This window comes from Lemur catta, chromosome 14, assembly GCF_020740605.2.
Source record: "Lemur catta isolate mLemCat1 chromosome 14, mLemCat1.pri, whole genome shotgun sequence".
Taxonomy (NCBI): Eukaryota; Metazoa; Chordata; class Mammalia; order Primates; family Lemuridae; genus Lemur; species Lemur catta.
Genome location: NC_059141.1, coordinates 47,828,778 through 47,851,029, shown reverse-complemented (window position 1 = coordinate 47,851,029; position 22,252 = coordinate 47,828,778). Strand labels below are relative to the sequence as shown.

Sequence of the window (22,252 nt, the reverse complement as noted above, 5' to 3'; positions counted from 1 at the left end):
GAAATACTGTCATTTGTAACAATGTGGATGAACCTTGAGGACTTTATGAAAAGTAAAATAAGCCAGACATAGAAGACTTCTGTGATTTGACATTGGGGGTACTCCTTCCCCATTCTTAGTCTATGGGGTTCAGGTGAAATGGATCCCCCATTTCCTCTCCCCATCCTCATACAGTATTCCAGGGATGAAGCATGGGACCTAGGCTAAGCCAATCAGAGTATTCCCTAGTGATTGGTTAAGAGATGGACACACAACTTCAGTCAGACAAATCAGAGCTAATGAGACTCACTTATAAGATTAATTTTAGCCATAAAGGAAGAAGATATATCTGGCAAGACTTCTCCTGGAGTGGAAGAGAATGTGTCTTTACTGGGACACAGGTTTATCCCAATAGACCTCAAAGCCCATCTTTGACTCAGACTCATTAGCCTAACCATTTTTCCTGGAACTTGCCCCACAAATGGAAGACGACATCCAGGGCTTGTGCAGGGCAAGTCTATGGGGCATAGGTTTATTGTTTTTGGGACTCTGCTCCTGCTTTTCCAATGATGTCAGGCCTGAGAAGAGCTTGAGACCTCAGTTAACTTGTGGCTCTAACATCTTTCTTGCCCATTGGGGGATAGATAATTGCACTTTTGTTCCTCACTTCCTTCTGTACTCTGCTCTGCTGTGCTGGGGCTGGCTGTCCAAACCACAGGCTTTGTTTGGCTAATTGTTTTGCCAATTGACTCCCTGTAAAGTTTTGACCGTATAAAGGACCCTAGAGGGAGACTGGGAGGCAGGAAGGGGTGAGAAGGGACTTGCTCCTTTCTGTTTGCTGGTGTTTCTTTTCAGCATCGCCTTGGGAACAGCAGATATTGATTCTAGGCTAGAAGTTTCCAGCTTCCTTCGGCAATCTCAGCACCAGCCTCATTGCACCCCCTTAGTGGTATCAGCACTAGCCGATGCTTCCTCAGAGGTCTGAGCTCTGGCTTCACCCCTGCTAGCACCCGTGCTCTAGCTTCTAGGTTCTAATAGCCCAACCCTTCCCTTTGTTCCCCCCATCCCCATCTTAGAGGTCATAACTGCTTCCTGTAATTATTACTCTTTGTTCCCTTGGTGTAACCTTTTTGCTTTTTCAGACTTCCAACACTTGCTTGGCCAATTCCCTATATTAAATTCTTTCAGTTGAAGTACAAAGAGTTCTTTCTGTTTACCTGACTGGATCTTGACCAGTTCAGCTGTTAAAACAATGGTCAGCAAACTTTTTTTGTAAAGGGCCAGTTAGTAAATATTTTAGGCACTGCAGGCCATACAGTTTTCATTGTGCCTACTGAACTGTGCTGTCATAGAGCCTAAATGAATGAGCATAGTTGTGTTTCAGTAAAACTTTCTTTACAAATACAGATGCTCAGCCATGGTTGGCTAGCCCACACATTAAACTATGACTTCAAATGAGTCATAGTAGATTAAATCAGCAAACCATCCCTCATACAACCCGAACCAAACAGAAGGCTGGAAGTGATTAGATCTAGCATCTAACTTTGGGCAAGTCCCAGTCTCGCCTTGAACTTTGGGGTCTTTATTTATAAGATGACATGGTTGTGAGCTATTACTAGATAGTCCTTATGATCCCTTCCAGCTCTGAAAATTCAGCCATTCTGTTATGATTTCCAAAACACTGAATCTGCAAAGCGGTGTCTCAAGTCAGCTTCCTCAAGAAGCAAACTGAGTTGGAGATTACTGTGCAAGAAGTTTAGGAAGGAGTTCTCTTAGGTCTAACACCTCTAAATGAGAAAAGAGAGGAAGAAAGCAGGATTGGGAAGAGGGACAAGTTGGGCTGAGATGTGGTCTCAATAGAGACCTTAGTCTACAGGAAGGGAGCTTTGAACTGGGATGGCCCTTGAGAGTGTCCCCAGTTGGGATGACAGGGATGGATTTCTATGCCTACTTTGACCAGTCATCATATGCAAGCTTCCCCAAGAAAGGAACATGACCTTGGATCAGGCAACTATATTAAGGGAAGGCCACTTCTGAAGAGGACTGAGAGCTAACAGCACTGCTAGTATCTGGGGGAGTAAGTCCTTCCCTGCCAAAGGCATTCTGGATGGAGCATCACAGCATCCACCATAGTCTATCCCTTGTGCTGCTTGGGTCTCAGATTCACATCTTTATATAAGTTCTGAGTGCAATTTCTGTAGAATTCTGTGGGGCTTTTCTTTCCAGGAGGGGAACTTGAAAAATGAAGGCCCCACTTAAAAGAAAACAATACCTGCTGCTGCATTTGGTCTTGGGCCACAGTTGACACACATAACCATCTTCCTTTTCTATCCATTCTAGATTTCTGTCACCCACAGACAGCATCTGTGCTGGTCCCAGTGGCTTACCTGATGGTATGACCCAGATACCTCATCCCTGAGAAGTCTGAGCCCTTGTCACCATGCTATACTAAGGCTATGGCCACTGTACGAGTCCATTAACCACCAAAATTGGGAAAGGGCATTCCAAGATGCTCCCAGGTGGATCGCCTGGGTAGCATACCTATTACTCCCTGGCTACATGATATAGCAGAAGTCCTACATGCTTCTGGGGATCAAGATCATTTACTCCTGCCAGGATGGTTACTCATCTTCCTGCTCCAGGGAGCTTGGCCTAACTTATAGTTCAACTGCAGCCTTAACTTGTAGTTCAATGGTACTCTTGCTTTATCTCCTGGAGGAACATTCCCCTTTGGGATCATAGGGTCTCCGTGCCCACAGTGGTGGGGACAGGAAACAAAATTCCCCAAGAAGGTCATTGTTTCAGTGATGGAAAGTGGAGCTACTCCTGCTTCCACCCTCTTGATTGTGGTCTACCCTACCACATACACAGCACCATATAACAAATGTTGATTTAGGGTGTATACTATGTTCTAGAGGATGGTGTTCCATCCTTGTTGACTCAGTTGTGCCTTCAGTCATTCCAAGGCTCTGTCAGGCAAGCAATTTCTTGCCAGTGCCATATGTGGATCCCATGATCATGTGTCTACTTCCTCACCTCCTTTACAATGACATGGGCCCTCTGACCGTATACAACGCAATGTGGGCATTCAAAGACAGGAGATTCATGTTGGAGCTGGAAGGCCTGGTAAGGCCACTGCAGAAGGGGAAACAGCTTTTTTCCCCAAGACACAGCATTTCAGAAAACTGTATATTTTAATATTTCAGAACCATCACCTCCTACCTTCTCCTAGTTTTTCCTCTTATCTGTTCTTTCCAGACTTTCTCGAACGTCCTTGTGCCATACCCTAGGGGTTGAAAAATGAACCATCAAGGACTGACTGAAAAACAAGATCAGGGATTAATTCCATGTTGTCTCCCTGCCCTGCACTTTAAGTTCTCACCACCCACCCAGGTGTGTAGTAATCTACATCTCATATGTCTACAGAGCCCTCTGTTTGAAGAACACTTTCTTAAGCAGCTCTGCATCTATAATGCCAAGGCTTTCTTACCCCTATAGGAAATACTCAACTCTCTCCCAAGCTCACTTGCACATGGTGACTCGCTCCAGGCAGAGAGATCCCTCCCTTGGCCTTTAGGCCAGCACACCCTCCAGGCTACCCTCCTCCCTTTCTGGCCACACCCTATCCATCTCTCTAGCCAGCTTCTCCTCCTCTCTTCTGCCTTTAACAGTTGGAGCTCCTGAGACTCATTCCGAAGCCTTTCTTATTTCACTCCATACTCCTTCCATAAGCTGTCTCATCTACACCCAAATGCTGGCTATAGTCAGTTGGCTCACCGATGTACCAAGAGTTGTATGTGGCCGACAATCCACTCAACGTCTCCACTTGGACATCTCAAAGATACAAAACACATGTCTTCCAGAGGTTTCCATCTCATTACAAGGCACCTCCATCATTTCTACCATCCCCTCCCTAATGCCCCATATTCAATCTATCGCCAGACCTGCCCACTCTCCCTCTCCCAGCTAAATCCACCCACTTCTCTCTATGCCCACCGCCCTGACCCCGGTCAGCCCGATCCTCTCCTGCCCAGACAGGCCTCCTGGCTTCCCTCTGTTCATTCCAATCTCCTCTTCACATACACACTGATCCCTTCATAAATGTACATTATTAACATGTCAGTCCCCAGCTCAAAACCATAGTGGCTTCCTGTTGCTCTCAGAGTAAGTACTCACAAAGCTCTGCAGGCCCCAGCCCTAACATGTGTCCAGCTTCATAGTGAAATTCTCTCCTTGTTTTCTGTGCTCCCTACACAAGGCCCTTTCACTTCATCAAATGTGCCATGCTCCTTCCTGCTTCAGGCCTTTATGTATGTTGGTCCCCTCCCTAGAACACCTTCCCTGGCCCCTGGTTCCTCCTACCATAGCTCTCACTGTGCCCAGAAGCGTGTCACTCATTGTTCTCACCAGGGTGTGATTGCTTTGTCAATGTCTGCCTCCCCAAGCAGACTGACTGTCAGCCCTATAAGTCACCATAGATTTTGGACATCCCCATCACTGACCCAGTGGCCAGCACATAGTAACCCTCGATAAAGCATTGCCCTTGCTATGAACTGGGCACTATTCTAAGTGCTGGACTTATATTAGCTCATTTAATCCTAGAGCAGCCCTAGGGATGAGTACTGTTATTTCCTCCATGTTATAGATAAAAAATTGTAGCCAAAGAAATTAAGTAGTTTGTCCAGTGTCACAAGAGAGTAAGAAATATACCCACCATGGATTCAAACCTGCCTGCCTAACTCTGGAATCAGTGTGCTTGATCACTCCCCGCCGTGCTGCCTTTTCATGGAGGGGTGGATGATAACTCCCACTTAGCAAAGGAGCAGTCTACACAGAGCTGGTGTTAGAATCCAGAGCCCCAGGACTCTTCCTGCCAGCCTTGGTTCCTGCAGCTTTGCCTGCAGTGACCCCATCAAAAGCTTATAATCTGGTCATCTATAGTCTGACCCCACCTCTGGCTTCATATCAAAGTCACCTGGAGGATTTTTAAGTTTACAGATTCCTGGGATACCCCAGGGCCTACTCTGGGGCAGCAGACATGCAACACATCTTTTTTTTCCCCCTAAGTTCATGTTAGATGGGTAATGTGCCAACATAACACGGTTTGAGGGAGGCACATCTCAAACATGTGCTTGAACACCCAGTCGTCACACTTATGAACATTAATACAAAAGGATCAGGCATGCAACAGTTCTGTAATTCATGGTCAGGTGCCTGTCCCACCACTGGACTCTGAGCTTTTGAGGCAAGGACTGGTGTATTCCCAGCATGGACCACAGTGCCTGGCCCATTTCAGACCTCAGTAAGTGTGTGCTGAATGACCTAAAGTTCTTCATTTTGTTTTGTCATAATTTTTATTCAAAGCTTTTCATTCACTCAAAGGCTCAGCATATGTCTACAGAAGAAAAAGTAATTCTCAAATAAATTTTGTTTTTAAGAAAAACCAAAGAAGTTGTATGACGTGCCTGACATCATTCAACAACCTTCAGACCATGGGTTGGTTGTTCTTAATATCTGAGAAGAGGGGGGTCATGGACTCCTTCAAATAATCTCATGAAATGCTCACAGAATATTGTCTAACATCTTCTGAATTTCGCAATCCCGGGGAGCTCCTAGGCTGGGGTTGGGGTTGGGGTACTACATTGACAATCTCCAGTCTAAGGAAGAAAAACTCATATTTTTCAATAACTAAGTATGGCAAAGACGGTTGTTAATAGATTTCCACTTTATAGCTGGGCATATGTCCACCCAGACTACAGATTACACTTCCCAGCCTTCCTTGCAGCTAAATGAAACTATGTGATTAAGCATTAACCAATGGAAATGCAAGCAAAAGCGATGTATACAACTTCCAACTTGTGCCTTTAAAGGGAGGGATGTGCCTGTCCTTTTCCTGTTGCATCGTCCTTCTAGCTGGCACTTGGACATGGTGGTGACCATCTTGAGTCATGAGAATAAAGCAAACCCTAGAGATATCAAAGCAACAGAGAAAAGGTGTTCAATAAATGTGGGATGGGTTGACACAACCCTCGCTTTTGTGTTCCCTTTATTACCCAGATGAAGAAATCAGAGGATGACTCTCTGCTGGAGGTCACTAAAGTATTTCATCATCCTTAACATCCTCCACCTCTGCAAAGGCCAGGCCAACTGCCCGTTCAGTGGATAAGTGTGGTAGCCATTAGGATGTTCACAAAGATTCTTGTTTTCCTTGCTGCCTTGGTTTGGGTAACTCCAGAATCAGACCCTGGGGAAAGACTCAAGCACAGGTAGTTTACTCAGGAGGCAATCCCAGGAAACATAGGTGGGGGCTAGGGAAGTGGGGAAGGGAAGGAGGTCACTTAAGGATACACTGTGGGTAACTGGAGCTCAGTCCCACTGGGATCTCTAGGGCATGGGGGAGAGCATGCCTCAGAGTCATCCAACTGAGAGTAGCACTGCGGTATTCATCCACCAATCCCCCCCAGCACTGGCTGGAGGATGCTCTCAGAGGCACTAACCCCCTGGTTCTTCCAGCCTGTCATACGCTTTGGTCAAGCATGACTCCATGGCCGGAGAAAAAGCCCTCAGGCAAAGAACTGCAAGTGATCATAAGTCACAGCCTCTGGCATGCTGAGGCAGATATTGAGGGGACATGGTGGGCACTGATGTCAATGCTACTCTTTGTTTGTGGACAGATGGTAGGATGGCACTTTCCTAACCTTTCTAGAATTGGGCATGGCCATGTGACTGCTGAATTCTCAACATGACACAGTCTGTGTCCTCAAGGAGCTCATCGTCTATTGAGGGGGACACTCATAGCCACTCCTGGTTTCGTCAATTAAACGTGTGCAAAAGCTACACCTGTCACATTTACACAAAAGTTTTAGGGGCCTGTGTGCAATTTACCACAGTCCTTTCTCCCTGCCACAGTGACTCCAGCAGCCTAGGTCCCCGAGTGACTACAAAGAGCAGAGTGCACCTGCAACTCTGGTAAACATATGGCAGGAGCAGGAAATAAAATTCGATTTGTTAAAGCCACTGAAATTCTGGGGTTGTTTGTTACCACAACATAACACAGCCTCCCCTGATTGATGCAATAAATTTAACCCGCTGTGCCAGTACTGGCAGAAGACCTTGTGAGCTGCACTCAGCCCACAAATGGGTTCTGTTTGATCCATTCAGTGCTGTTTTACAAAACAGAATCCAGATGTCTGGCTTCTTTTATGTTGTTTTTTTTTTAAAAAAAAAAAACTTAAGATGTGGTGAACATTGGCCACATTGCCTCATGGAGCAATTAGATATAGCACTGTGGCGCCACCCACTTCAGATGAGGTCTGGGCTCTCCATGATGTAGTACGATGCTCCTTCTTCCCTCCTTTACATTGCCTGACCCCTGTAGGCATTTAGGTTTGGGGACCAGCCCTTCGTGTTCTGTACAAGGACAGAAAGGAGTCATTGATGTTCATCAGACTTTGCAGCAGACATGGGGGTCTGATCAGCCCCTCGTACTCGCTCCAGGTCCTGCCAGCCACCTGCTGGCTGCCCAGATGCCCAGACCTCACATAACCTTCACCTCCCCAGGGCCCATCTATCCTGTCTCCTTTGGAGACCTACCATTTACAGTGTCCTTGCTGAATTCTCAACATGACACAGCCCCTGTCCTCAAGGAGCTTGTCACCTATTAAGGGAGACACGCATGCCCACTCAAGAGAAGGCCCTCCACGTACGAGGCAGCGTGTGATGGGTACAAATGAGAGTCATGCAGAGCAAGGGCCTGGGACTTGACCATGGCATAGCAGAGATTTGGGTCTGACCCGGCCTCTCTCACCGTGTGACCTTGCACAAGTCACATTTCTTTTCTAAGCCTCACTTCCCAATCATTTGTCAACAGAAGGTTTGGGACCATGTGCTGGAGAAGGTCTTTCTCGGGGATAATCCTCTGGTTCCTGGTATTTCTCAAAACACTCGGCACACCAGGGGCTTGTGCTGTGGGGTGGCTGATGTTAATTCCAATTCACTCAGGTGAAGGACTATGGTAATGATTTCCACCCACGATCCTGAAGGGTTTCTGTGGCAGGTAGATGAGCATCCCTTCCACAGAAGATGACTTCCCAGTTCGTGTTCTAGTCAACTGAATAGTCATCCTAACTACCCACGGTGACAAAATCATAGGGGGAGACAGCCACCTTCTGGGATCGTCCGTTCCATCCCCCTTCCTGTGAGCAGGCTGCACAACTGTTCCAGGCCAGAGAATAGGAGGTCTTTTCAAAGAGAACTCAACCTCATCCAAAGAGGACTCTCACCACGTTTATCTGCTAGGAAAGACACGGCTATAAATAGCCCAAATCCCTGCTTGTCCAATTCAAACCACTTTCCCTGGGTCTAATCTCTGTGAGTATGGGGAACAGCTGGTCATCACACTATCATAATGATCCTTCATAAACATTTATGGGACAGAGGTAAGGTGTGCCCAATTGACCTGGGCTGTACTGATGTCTGGGCGATTGCATTGACAGGAGGTTGATTTGTAGTTTCCTGTGCAGACTTGAAGCTCTGCAAAAAAGTGCTCCCTTCTACACTTGCATCTGCAAAGTGTATCCCACTCACCAAATAAGGTCATATGCCCATAAGATCATGGGCTCCAAGCCCATGATGGCCTCTGATGGGAAAGAATGAATGACCCCTATGCAAGCACCGCCAGCTAGCCTCATAGATCAGCCTGCACCTCCTTCTTTGGCAGTTATTCAGCAAGAGGCCTGAGTTGGATCCGTTTCATGAGCTCATAGGCAGGACCCACAGCATGACACAGAGCCAGGGTGGACTTGGGGTCAGAAGGCCTATTCTCATCCCCACTCCATGGTACAAACAGTGCCTCTGGATGAGTCACATCACCCCTCTAAAGCCTCAGTTTCTTTTTTTTTTTTTTTTTTTTTGAGACAGAGTCTCACTCTGTTGCCCAGGCTAGAGTGCCGTGGCATCAGCCTAGCTCACAGCAACCTCAAACTCCTGGGCTTAGACGATCCTCCTGCCTCAGCCTCCCAAGTAGCTGGGACTAGAGGCATGCGCCACCATGCCCGGCTAATTTTTCCATATATATATTTCTTAGCTGTCCATATAATTTCTTTCTATTTTTAGTAGAGATGGGGTCTCACTCTTGCTCAGGCTGGTCTCGAACTCCTTAAGCTCAAACAATCCACCTGCCTTGGCCTCACAGAATGCTAGGATTACAGGCATGAGCCACCGTGCCCGGCCAGCCTCAGTTTCTTGATATGCAAAATGGGATGCTGGCTGATCTCCGACCATGATACCTCACTGGTTTGATGAGAAATAATGGGTGAGAAAATGCTGGTCAAATATAACCCTGCGTCATAGCCATGGATGGAACTGTTACACATTTGCCTAAGACAGCGGGCTCTGAAGTGGGTTGCGTGGAGGGGGCAGCAGGAGAAGAGCCACATGTTAAGCCTTCTAGTTACATTTATTTTTATTTCCTGGGTGCAAATTTCTTTGGGGGTATGTTTTACAATGCACATATATTTATTCATAAGTGACTGAGCACTCACTACCTACCATTGCTAATCACTTTACTCAAATTAGATCACTTCAGCCCTGTGGAGCAGGTACTCTACTACTGGCCCCTTGTACAGGTAAGAAAGTGACAGTGTCTCAGAGAGGTTGAGCCAATAAGCCAGCACTACTCAGCTATTAGGAACCCAGACTGTCTGGGTCAAAATCCCATCCTCCTTTCCACTACTTTATGTTTCCTGGTACAGAACTATATCTATAAATTATAAATAAATCATACTTTGCATATACTTTATATTGTACATAATATATAAAGAATCATGGCCAGGCACGGTGGCTCATGCCTATAATCCTAGCACTCTGGGAGGCCGAGGCAGGCGGATTGTTTGAGCTCAGGAATTCGAGACCAGCCTGAGCAAGAGCAAGACCCCGTCTCTACTAAAAATAGAAAGAAATTATATAGACAGCTAAAAATATATATAGAAAAATTAGCCAGGCATGGGGGTACATGCCTGTAGTCCCAGCTACTCGGGAGGCTGAGGCAGGAGGATCACTTGAGCCCAGGAGTTTGAAGTTACTATGAGCTAGGCTGACGCCATGGCACTCTAGCCTGGGCAACAGAGTGAGACTCTGTCTCAAAAAAAAAAAAAAAAAAAAAAAAGAATCAAGAATTGCTAACATATTTTGGAGGGTGTGACCAAAATGGTTTTCTGATAGGGCTACATAATCAAAAAAAGTTGAGACCACCTGCTTTAAAGTCTAAAAAAGGAGAAATATGAGGCTTTGCCCCCAAGCAGGGCTGGGACTGGGATGGGGCAGATAAGGTGCCTTAGGTACAAAATTTAAGGAAGATCTTACTCTCAAGGCCATGCAATCCTGGCCCTGTCCCCACAGCATTAATGGAGAGCCAGGGGAGGCACAAGGGTGCCATAGGGAGAGGAGGGAAAAGTCTCCTTTATTTATTGCTCCCAAACCCTTCAATTCCTTGTGCCCGCAAAGCCCCTACTGAGACTTGCCCACCTCTGAAGGGCTCTAAAGTGTTGCAGGGTGAAGACCCTGGGGTGTGGGCAGTGACAATTTATTTCACTGAATGTGATCCTTACATTTCTGATATCCACTGGCCCAGATCCTGGAGTCTGGGAAGGTGACAAAAATGAAGATTCTCTGCCAGCTAACCGGAGTGCATGCAAGGGAAGCTGACTGCCAGTCTTGGCTCTGGGACCTTGAGACTCAGATCGCTCAGGTGCAAAATGGGAATTAAAAAAAAATCCCTTTCTGGCTGCCCCAGAGGTTATGCAAGTGTGTAAGGTAATACACCTCCTTCAAACTTCTACATGAATAGAATTAGGTGTTCTAAGTACTGCATGGAAAAACCCATTGCACTTCATTCTAGGTTTTTTGCACTGGGTTAATCTAGAATTAATTCTTGCCTCTCCCTACATACCACCCTGTCCTCTTCCTGCCTTCCCAACCTGATAGCTGGAGGTGGAGGTGAATATCTCATCCATGGTGACCTAAAGAAGTGAGGTGGATAGATTCCTCCTGCTCTCACCGAAGCTCATATCAATTCCGAGACTCTCTGGTTCTTCCTGATGCTGCCAAACAGCATCCCGGTGGGGTGGCAGGGAGGGAGGTGTCAGGGTTGGGGAACTGAGGAAGGGCCAGCAAGCCTGACTTCTACAGAGGAATTCCCAGAAGAGAATGCCCCCTGCCCTGGGCCAGTGGATCTTGGAAATGTGAGGATCACTTTCAGGGAAGTAAATTCACACAGAGAAAATACTGAACATTTGTGTGAGACTGAGGGAGGCCGCCCCTATCTCTGGGAATGAGAAAAGCTGATCCAAGTGCGCACTGTTGGTGGTCAGGGCACATGTTTCTCCAAAAACAAGCCTGGAGGGAGGAAGGGACTCAGTGGCCACAAGCCCTCCACCCAGCTTCCCAGCTCCCTGCCAGCACTGGAAGAAATGAAGGTGAAAGCCTCGAAGCGGAAAGTACGGCTGAGCTGTCACTAAATGTCACGGTCACTCATGGGTTGCCTGTACCCCAAGAGTTGAGAGATGGAGGGGGCAGAGAGGATGGCTCCCTAAACCCCCAGTGCCACACCTACCCTTCCCCACTACCGTCATGCCCCCAGCCCTTCAGATGCTGGGGAAAGACCAACTGGCCAGAAACTCAGATCTGAGAAAATTGTGTGTGTGTGTGTGTGTGTGTGTGTGTGTGTGTGTGTGTTGGGGGAGGGGAGTTGCACTCTCTGGGTTTCCTTCACTCATAGGGGAAGGCCCACTGATGTCCAAGACTTCCAAATTTTGCAAAGGCGAAAATGAAATTACCAAGTATTTCGCTGGCAGCTTTTTCCTTTAATAGATGGGAAACAGAGGCCCACAGAAACAATTCGCTTCCAGTGGCACCGGGGTAGTGGGCGAGCCAGGCCCTCCCCCGCCACACCCGCATGTGGATCCAGTGCTCTTCCCATCGTGTTTTATCACCGAAGCCCGGTTCCGGAAACGCTTCGGAGTCGGGCGGCTAATGGAGACAAGTGGACTCTTGGCTAGTGTGCCTCAGCTGGACACCAACTCCTGGGAATCCCGGGGGGACTGCAGCGCCTTCACCACGCGGGAGTTCAGAAGCCCAGAGATCAAGCGAGGGCCAGAAGTCAGGCAGTGCCCAGAGGGCACCCGCAGACCTTGGGCCCTCTCGGCTCAGCCCAGGGGTCCCTCTCCCAGACGCCTTGCGGCCCGCGCTCTGCGTCCGCAGCCATGCGCTCTCGGCTGCCAGCACTGCGCCGTGCACCGCTGCGCCACAGCGCAAAAGCGCCAAGTTGGAGCCTCGTGGAGGTGGCCTCCCAGCCCCCACCAGCTTCCGTTGTTTATTTCCTTCTGGGGAGGGAAAATCACACAGCCTGTTTGTTTCTCCAGCCCGGGCGGGCTCAGAGGGGGACATATGGGCATCTCACGCTCCGCATCTGTGTCATCGGTCGCGTTTTCTGTGGGTGCCTGTGTGTGTGTGTGTGTGTGTGTGTGTGTGTGTGTGTGTTTGGGGCCAGGCGCTGGGAACAAACGTGCATCTGTTAAATTTGACAATAAAGTCCTACAGCAAAGCTGCCAAGATTGGGGCAGCGGGTGGGGGCGGAAGACAGAGAGGGTGGGGGAGAGCTGGAGTCTCAAAAGGCGAGGCCAAAGCGCCTGGCCCAGGTATTATGTCGGGAGAAGGTGAGGAGAGCAGCTGCTCCTTCTCGCGGGGTGTGTATGGGAGCGAGGGTGCATGTGTCCCTGTGAAGAGTACACACCGATCTGCTCAACATATGTCGCCACAAATCACAGTATCTCTCCCTCCTCCCACCCCCCAGTCCTCGCGCAGCTCCTAACCGAGCGCAGAGCAAAGAGGCTCTGAGAAGAGGCGCCGCTTCAACAGGTGTCTTGGTGCGCAATGCACCTTTTCACGCATTCACCGCCCCAGCCGTCGGCGGGGATAATGTGGACACTTTGTTTCCAGGCACTGCGCGCGAGCTGCGGCCGCCTGGGGGAGGCGGCCTTGGACAGGGAGGGGGATCTGGAAATAAAGACCTCGGGCACTCCTGAGCGCCCGGGACCTCTCCTCCCTTTGTTTGAAGGTTCCCTGGGCCGGAGCTCCCTCGTGCGCCCTAGGGGGTGGCATATGGCGCCCTCTCACCTACCCAAGAAAAAGAACTATCCACCCTTTCAAGAGCGCACGAGATCCCTGGGCCTGGGGAGGGGGAGTCTCTGAGGGAATGGCTTCTCTCTGAAAGCGGGTGAGGCGCCCGCCTTATCTCTCCCCACCCTACCTCCACCATCCCCTCAGCTGGCACAGCAGCCGTTGAGTGGGGAGCCGTGCGCCGGGCAGCACCAGCCTGCGGAAGCGCCCCAGCTCCTGGCAGATGAAATATGGGGCTGGTGAGCCCCTGGAGACCATATGCTTTCAATAAAAGAAGACAAATAGGACCGAGATAGGCCTTGCAGCCAACCTGTTATAAATGAGTGTCAATTGGGCCAATGTACACGGGGCAGGGCCCCCGGGGGAGGCCTGCCGGGAGCCAAATCCATGTGTCAGCTTCTGGGACAGGTGTGCCCAGGGGCCAGGGGCCAGGTCTCCCCCCTCCGGGTTTATCACGGCAAAGGTAATATTGTGCTAACTATGAGTAAACAGTCATTGTGAAAACCAGGGAGAGTTTATCAGAGGCGAACTAGTTGGGGGGTGGCTTAACAATAAAGTTGTTCGCCTTGGGAGCAGGTGACGGCTGGCTGCACCGACTCCGTGGTAGATGTTTTCCAAAGCACTCCACTTTACAATCTCTTGTAATTATTTATTAAACGAAATCTATTTATTATTATTTTAGCAAACACTGGAGACAGGTGGGGCTTTCTTTTCGTCGTCTCCTTTTGTTTGAAGGGCTGTTTGAAGTGGCCAGTCTCGGCCGGAGCAGCTCGCTCGCCAGATTTTTGTCTTCCCTTCTTTCAGTGCCGAGCTGAAGGCGAGAGAAAGAAGCCCCCTCCTCCGGCAAGCTATTAGCTATTCAGCCTCCCATGGCCCCCCTCCCTCCCCACGCGATTCTCAAAGAGCCCCCAGGCAATGCTAAAATCCCCCCCAGCCAACAGGAAGGCGGCAGGGCCAGCCGCTGCCTTCCTTCTTTTCCAATCTGCCCACGGTCTCCAGGCATCTTTCTGTCGCCTCTCTCCCAGAGCCGCTCAGCCTCCTGGAAAGCTTAGGTCTCAGGAGTTAGAGGGGTGCGGGGGTACCAGAAGCCTTAAAGGCTGCAGATGACCGGGGGCTGCGGGAACAGGCTCTGCTTCGGGCCGGGAAGAGCCATTTCACAAACACAGCCAGCGCGCACAGAGCCGTCACTGCCTGCGCCTCCGCCACCAAAAGCACAGGAATTAATTTTGGAGAGTGATCAGTGCGTCCCCTGCAGCCGAGAGGGAAGGCATCGATCCTGAATCTCTAATTCCCTAGGATTCCTCGATCTCCGGCCCCAGCCTCTTGGCCAGAGAGGGCAGCGGAAAGTCCTTGCGTTCCGCAAGGACGTGGTTTCCCCCGCCGCTGCGCGCTACTAGTCCTGACTGCTTTTTGCGCATAGCAGGAGTGATGGCGGCCTGCAAGTCCTGGAGGGCCCGGAGCCACAGGGGCTGTGGGGAGGCTGGATAAGAATTCCAAGAGGTTCTCAGAATTCTCTACTGATAAGAAAGTTCCAAGAATCCCCTGAGTCTTTCCGGCTCAGGAAGCTCGCTCTGCGGCTCCTGTCAGTATCCATTAGCCACTCCAGGCAGGACCCTGCCAAGGCAGTGACACTCCCAGCTACAGCCTCCACCGTAAGCTGCTCCTCAGGCCCCCAGGGAACCGCTAGGGCGCTTGGCCCCTCATGGCCCCGGGTCCCTCCACAGAGCCTGGCCGGATCCAGGGGCCCCAAGGAAGCATGCTTTGGGTTTTCTGTCGTGGTTCCTAGTTTGCAGGGGTATAAATCAAGCAAGGCTTGGCTATGGAGCAGAAAAGTTTAAAATGGAACATGAGTGGGCACTGGTTCCCCTTGGCTGGGAAATCGGCCATTTCTCCCTCTCTATTCTGACCCTGGCATTCCTTGCAGACTCAGGACTTCCTCTATCTTCTGCATTTTGGGGTCTCTTATTTTGCCTTGAAAAATATTTCCCCCAAATCGAAAAAAGGGGGGCTGGTTCAAGGGAAAATCTAGGACTGGGAGTCTTACGGCCTGAGTTCCATGTGGTTCAAATAGAACTTGCAGTGCGACATTGGGCAAGTCACTTCCCTTCTCTGGGCCTTGACTCTTCCATCTGTAAAGTGGGCCTTGAGTTCCCATTCTTATAGCTGGAACACAAGTTTGTAGTAAGTGGTGACCTAAGGGAGGAGCCACAGCAAAAAGGTGGAGCTTGGGACTCTTGAGCTCAAGAGTCCCCTTTGTTGGCCCTGACCCTGGTCCCAGCCTTCATTTCCCTCTGCTATGAGAAAAGCAGCCCCTGCTCACAGTATGCCAGCCAAGAGCGACAAGACAGCCCCCCAGTCCAGCCCAGTCCTAGAGGCTCCTCTCACTGGTTCCCAAGCACCTCACCCTCTACCTTGGAGGGATTTTGCCCCCCCCCCAGCAGCCTGGGTGGTGGGAGGGCATCCCTAGGACAGACCTGCAGACTAACCTCTTCCCCTCTCCCCACCCCCTCAGTCTTCCAGCCGGGTCCTGCCCTCTCCCGAAGTTTCTGGGAAGTTCGGGTTATCTGGGAAATACTAGAAAGTGAAGCCTTCAGCAACTACAGAGACCTAACCCCGAGACTTAACCATGCCTCCACTTCTTCCTCCAGGCACAACCAGGTCAAGAGAAAGGAGCAGAAGCTGCAAGCCCTCACCCTTAGTGACCGGAAGCAGAAGACCATGGGTGTCCCAGGCGGGGACAAGAGGGAGGGGCGGGGGAAGAAAGGAGGGATGATGTGCTCAGACTCACTTTAGAGAGATTTCCAGACAGTGCTCATGGGGCAAAATGAGGGCCTTGGAGAGTCCTTACCCTGTGCTCGCTGTGCATCCCTGTGTGATGCCAAGGCAGGGGACTGGACCAGGTGACTGCTGGCAGCTCCTGCCCACTTATGATTGGACAAAAGGACTAAAGGTAGAAAAAGTTGATCGCTTCTCACACCATGGGTATTCAAAAGACACCAGGCCTCACTGTGAACTCCTGGCCCACTCCTGACCTCCTCACACCTCTGGGAGCTCTTCCCACCGCAGGCCCTGGCCAGAACCTATGCTACTGCTCACAAGTGGTAGTGGTGGATTGTCCCCTGGTGCGTCCCCACTACCACCGTCTACCTCTGCGGTGGGATCGATGGGGGGCTGGGGAGTAGGATGAGCTTCTAAGTGCCTCCTTCTGGGGAGTATGAGGTGGCATCTTCAGGTGTGGAGGGGGTCTAGGACACACCCAGGCCAAGGTCTTTGAATGGAAGGGACACAGGCAGGCTCTTGCTCTGTGGTTGCCCCTGTCCTCCCTCCCAGGATGGAGAGGATCAGTGAAACACCACTTCACGTGTGTTTACTAACCTGACCTATAGCTCAGGAGAGCAGGGTGACATTTACAATTAGTGGATTCTCCTCCAAGCCAGGACACCTGCTTTCTTGTTCCCTCTCTGCCACTATCTTGCTGTGCCATTTGGGACAAGCCACCTTCCTCTCAGTGCCTAAATTTCCCCGTGTTAACACGCAGGGATTGGCCTGCCCTACAGGGGTCCCAGAATCCCCTCCAGGGTACTAAGAAAGAGTCTGGACAGATGCCAAAGAAAGATAGGATACGAGCAAAGAGTTCTGGAGCGGCCAGACGCGAGCCAGAGGAGGCTCTTCTCACTGGGCAAGGCTCTTTGAGGAACCGAGAGTTGCTGGGACAGAGCCCGCGGGAGAGAGCAAACAGAGCGTCCCTCCCCTCCCCTCCCCCGACCCCCGCCCTTTGTCCGGAATCCAGCTGTGCCCTGCTGGGGAGGAGCGGGCTCGCGTGGCGCGGCCCCTGGGCCCCGGCGCTGATTGGCCGGTGGCGCGGGCAGCAGCCCGGCAGGCACGCTCCAGGCCCGGGCCGAGCAGATAAAGCGTGCCAAGGGGCACACGACTTGCGGTTCAGGAAATCCCCGCGGTCTCACTGCCGCGCGGAGTGGGAGCGACGGAGGCCCGGGACCCCCTTCACTCTTCTCTGGAGCTGGGACGACTCCCAGGCGGGGGCGCCTGCAGCTCAGTTGAACTTGCGGAGGTGAAGGCCGGCTCAGCTCCCCGCGCCCTAGTTGCTCACTGCTCTCTGTTCTTTTGCGCAGCTAGAACTATTAGAGGTAACACTCAGAGGTCAAGGGACCGGCGGGGGCCGGGGGGAAGAGGGGTCCTCAGATCCGGCGGGGAGATGGCGGGGTGCCTCTTTCTCGGGTTTTTTTCCCATCTGGCGTTGGTATCCGGGACTGTGCCCGGTAACCGACCCCTGCTTACCCTTCCCTCTTACCCCGCCGCAGGATGGCGCCTCATCCCTCGGGCGCGCCCGCTGTCCAAGTGACCCACGGGCTGGGGCAGCCCTTCCCCGGAGCCTCAGACTGCGAAGTGACCTGCGCCGCGTCCGCCCCGCCCAGCCCCACGCGCACGCCCCTGGACTGCGCCGAGGCGGAAGGGGGCGGCTGCCGAGAGGCCCCGAAGAGGCTCCGGGCGCGGCGCGGGGGGCGCAGCCGGCCCAAGAGCGAGTTGGCGCTGAGCAAGCAACGACGGAGTCGGCGCAAGAAGGCCAACGACCGCGAGCGCAATCGAATGCACAACCTCAACTCGGCGCTGGACGCGCTGCGCGGCGTCCTGCCCACCTTCCCCGACGACGCGAAGCTCACCAAGATCGAGACGCTGCGCTTTGCCCACAACTACATCTGGGCGCTGACTCAGACGCTGCGCATAGCGGACCACAGCTTCTACGGGCTGGAGCCGCCCGCGCCGGCCTACGGGGAGCTGGGCAGCCCAGACGGCGGCTCTGCCGGGGACTGGGGCTCCCTCTACTCCCCGGTCTCCCAGGCTGGCAGCCTGAGCCCGGCCGCCTCGCTAGAGGAGCGCCCCGGGCTGCGCGGGGCCCCCTCCCCTGCCTGCCCGCGCTCGGGTGCTCCGGCTTTCGCAGACTTTCTGTGAAGGGACCAGTCGGTCACTGGGCACGAGTGCTGGGAGAGAGGGTGGCAGCCGGAGCCGTCGAAGGTGGGCGGAGGCGTCGGCCCTCAAGAGCACTTGGTCCTCCTGCCTCTTGCTGGCTAACCCCTGGCCCGCCCAGGCACCCGCGGGGGCGGCAGGCTGAATTCGATCCCCCGGGCCCTCCGGGCCTCGCCAACTCACGCAACCTTTGCCGCTGCCCGTTCGAAGTGGGCGTTGCAGGTTGTGCACCTTTAGGTCCCCTCCCTGCTGCCACCCCCAAAATCTCGTTCAGAGAGGAAAATGGTAGCATTATTCGGTCGGAGACGCCCACCATCTCTGGTCGCCTTACCCTCACTCAAGTCTGTCTGCCTGTCGGTCTGTCTCTCACCACCCCTCCCCCGGTGTGATTTAAACCCGTGTCTCTTCTCTCAGCGCTTGCTCCCCTCGCCCCGCTCCAAAGACGCCGCCTCTCTTCTCCTCTACTCCCTAGCAAGCCCGGGATTCCAGGGCGCTCCACTCTGCCTTAACCCACGAAGGCGATCCTCTGCCTTCGCATCGTGCACTTTTCGGAGCCGCTGGCCTCCCGGACGTGGGAGACCAGGCTGCGGGCTGGGAAAGCGCCAGCCGGCGCCGGAAGCACCGCCCCAGCCTCTCTGCGTCCTGAAACTAGAGCTGCTGCGACGCCGGTGCCGGGAGCGACATGCGTCTTTAAAAAACAAAATCGGTTTGTAAATTATATGATGCCTTTTGAAATGAATTTTGGTAGGGTAAATTATATGACCCCTCCCTTGTTTTACACATTCGTATTTATTGATGAGATTTCACAGCGAGAAAAGTCTATATTTTGTACGTAAGATTATTTAGGGACTGGTGAATGAGATTTTGGGCCAATAAAAAATGGACTCCCCCCAAGAAGCCTCAGCAAGGTGACTCGGTTGTGCGGCGGGGAGAGGAGGGTCTCAGCTGCTACTGCTGAGGAAGGGGAGCCACTGTCCAACGTGAGGGGTGACACTCTTTCTCAGGGTCTGGGGCTCCTCCCTTGGGCACAGGAGGAAGGCCGGGCAAATTGCTTCCAAGAGCTGGAAGTCTCTTAAGAAATCATTGGTCCAGCCCTCCTGTTTTCTTTATGGGCCAGCGATTTGTCTTATTTCAAACAGCGGTTTAGAAGATAGACAAGCCTCCAACTAAGACTACCGACTCTCCCTATGACCCTTCCTCGACTCCACCGGCCGAATTCAGAGCTACTATTGCACTTGGGGAAAGGAGAGAGTAATCACTCAGTCACAGAGTCAGAGTCCTCTGGAACACCTACAGGGCTGGGCATCCCAGGAATTTTCCCAAGGTACTTAGAGGCCTTGCACATCTCCTGAGAATATCTTATGCACCGCGCTTGCTGGGGCTGTGGCATCCTGAACTTGTGGAGCTGAGCAGCGGGGAGCAGAGAAGGTGGAGTGTCCCGCTAGAATCTCTGGCACCCCCTCCCAAATACCTGAAAGCCTTGATTGAAAACTGATCAAAAAACTGTTCAAGGTTTCTAGCTTTGGGATCTCTCTTACTTCCAAGGTGGAATAAAGCTGGTGTGCTGAAATTGGTCCCTAGGGTGCTAGTGGAGCTCCCCTTTATGGCTTCTGGGACGCCCTACCGTCTCAGGGGAGCCGGACTAAGCTGAAAGAACCCACTGCATCTGTCTGCTGCTTGGAAATAGGAAAATGGAAGGCAAGCACCCTACCTGCTAGTTGGACCCCAGAGGCCTCCTTGGGTCCACCTCAAGTGTCCAGTGTCGAAGAAGTGGGCCAACCCAGTGGGGCGCAGTATTGCCAGGGGCCAGATGCTGGTGCATAGGTGGTGTGCGTTACAACACAAAGGTGGCAGCTTCTCGGGGGTAAATGCCTCTTGCATGTGTGTGTCTCTCTCTCCCAGCCCAGGAGCTTCAAACTGAGCTTTTCCTCTCCTTTACTCCAAGTCCCTAAAGGTAGCTCAGAGGAGATATGTCTCAGTTATCAGAGGCAGGATTTGGGGGCGGGGAGAGGGACACAACAAACAAAAGAATGAACAAAGGTGTTGTTTCATTTTGTGGCTTTAATCTGGTAGGAGGAGATTAATGGGTTATTGGTGACCTCTGTAACAGCCAACTTTCCACCTGTGCCACCGCCCAGGGGGCAGGTGTCTGCAGCTCTGAGTTACACAGACCAAGCAAGTGCCTGCTACTTGCTGGGTGTTGGGTGGAGGGAGGAAGCAGACAAAAAAACAGGAAGATCTCTCTGTCCTCCCCAGACAGTAACAAGGATGTAGGCAAAATCATCCAAGGCCAAAGAAATACTGGTGCTAGATGGAGGTATGAGCCTCAGGAATGGATGATTAGATTGTTGGTTTTCTGGGACTATATTGCGGGAGGCTTGCCAGAGGAGTTGGCATTCGGGCCAGGACTAAAGATTTGGAGAGGATTTCCTCAAGTGGGAAGATCTTTCTCCCTGTGCAGGGCTGTAGGAAGTAGTGTTCATCTAGGTGGGGGGCTCCCTTGGTACAAACAACCCCCTGAAGCTGGACTAGTTTCTATCAGCACTGAGTTCTCAGCAGGGGCACTGGGGGAACTGCAGCTGCACCCATAAGCCCAGTCCCTCTCCTGCTTTGAGGGCCCTCATTAAGGAGCCATTAGTCACCCAATGCACACCGACTGGTCCTCCGCCCCACAAATTAAAACATACACACATACAGCTTAAACATCTTGGCTGCCGGGCTACCACCTTGGGTCGCAAGCAGATTTGACACCAGACCTGTCAGCCCTGCTCTCCATGTCAGGAGGGGGCGAAGGGAGGTTTAGGGTCTGGCTGAATCACCAAAAAGTTTAGGGATCAATGCTCTGGATGAGCTCGGTCAATGTATGTAAAATTGAGCTGAAGTGGGAAGCCTCGTCCACGCCTCTTTCTAAAGAGCCCCTCAGCGAGAAGGGCTCAGAAACATTTCTATGAGTGGCGTGTCCAGCTAGCCCGGCATCACGAACGGCAAGCCCCCCACCTCCTGCGGGTATTTTGCGTTCAGCGGCGTTTAAAACCAGCCAGGCTGCTCGCGTCTCCGCTGGGAGCCCGCCCCTCCTCGGTGGGTCTGCGCTTCTTGGGCTCAGGAGTCTCCTGTGGTGTGAGATCGTCCTCTGCGTCCCAGCTCCCTGAAACTCAGGATCCCAAAGCGGGGCAGTAAAGACTCTGGAGTCCAATGACTCTTCCCCTTCTTCTGCCTTTGTCTGAGCCGAAGCCTGGCTTCCAGAAAAACAGCACATGAATCTTGGGGGGGCGGGGGGGGGGCTCCGCCCAGTCCCCTCGGCACACACAAGCAGGTAGATTTATGGTGCCCTGCCCCCATCCCACCCCACCCCCCAGCCCGCCTCTGACTGAGGACAAAGCGTCCCGGAGCCATTGGAATGCTAATGTCTGGGAGCCAGGCCGCTGGGTTGGCACAAAGGCAGGCGGGGCCCGGGGCGCACGCGACCCCACAGGCGGACCCTGCCCCTTCTCTCCCCCACGGGCTGCAGGGCTGTGTGAACTTGGACGAGTCTCCGCGCCTCGGCTAATTCGCAGGAGAAGTTGGAGGGCCTTCCTAATACCCTGTCCTTGGATTTCCGGGCGCCCAAGAGAAGGCTGTGCTTGTAGTGAACGGCGTTACAGCCCCCTACGACTGGGAGCGGTGGAAAAGACCCTTGAGGCCCTGGCTCTGGGGAAGTGTGGGGAGGGCATAGAGGATTCCACAGAGAATGTGGCCCAGAATAAGCGCTGGGTGCATTGTAATTACATTTTTACATACAGGTAATTAATATTCTCTGTTGTGTTCGTTTTCCCCCTCCTCTTTTAAAATTCCTGCAATGTTTAAAAAAAAAAGGTGTGGGGGAGGGGGTTGACTCTAACTCTAACCTTACCTGCCTGCCTACCTTCAAAGAGCCAGGGTGCACTTACAATGGGCTGCTGGAAGCTAAGCACTTACATCAGCCAGTGAGGTGGGCAAGGCATGGTGGTCACACCCATGGAAACAGAGAAGTGACTTGACCAAGGCCTTCAATCACTCGGTGAGTTATTAGAACAAACTAAGACTGGACTGGCATATTGGCTCTAGACTAGCAGTTTGGAACTCTTTCCTCTGTTCC

At 52.0% G+C, this 22,252-nt stretch overlaps 1 protein-coding gene and 1 non-coding gene across 2 annotated transcripts; one reads left to right on the top strand and one right to left on the bottom strand.

The window, feature by feature from the left end:
• Positions 1 to 5,050: 5,050 nt before the first annotated feature.
• On the bottom strand, positions 5,051 to 5,156 carry LOC123650521. The gene has a single exon (XR_006739388.1). It is a non-coding gene; the product is annotated as a small nucleolar RNA U13 (small nucleolar RNA).
• Positions 5,157 to 17,472: 12,316 nt separating this feature from the next.
• On the top strand, positions 17,473 to 18,139 carry NEUROG3 (neurogenin 3). Its single transcript, XM_045569329.1, has one exon. The coding sequence runs from the start codon at positions 17,476 to 17,478 to the stop codon at positions 18,121 to 18,123; it is 648 nt and encodes a 215-aa protein (XP_045425285.1). The 5' UTR covers positions 17,473 to 17,475; the 3' UTR covers positions 18,124 to 18,139.
• Positions 18,140 to 22,252: the final 4,113 nt, after the last annotated feature.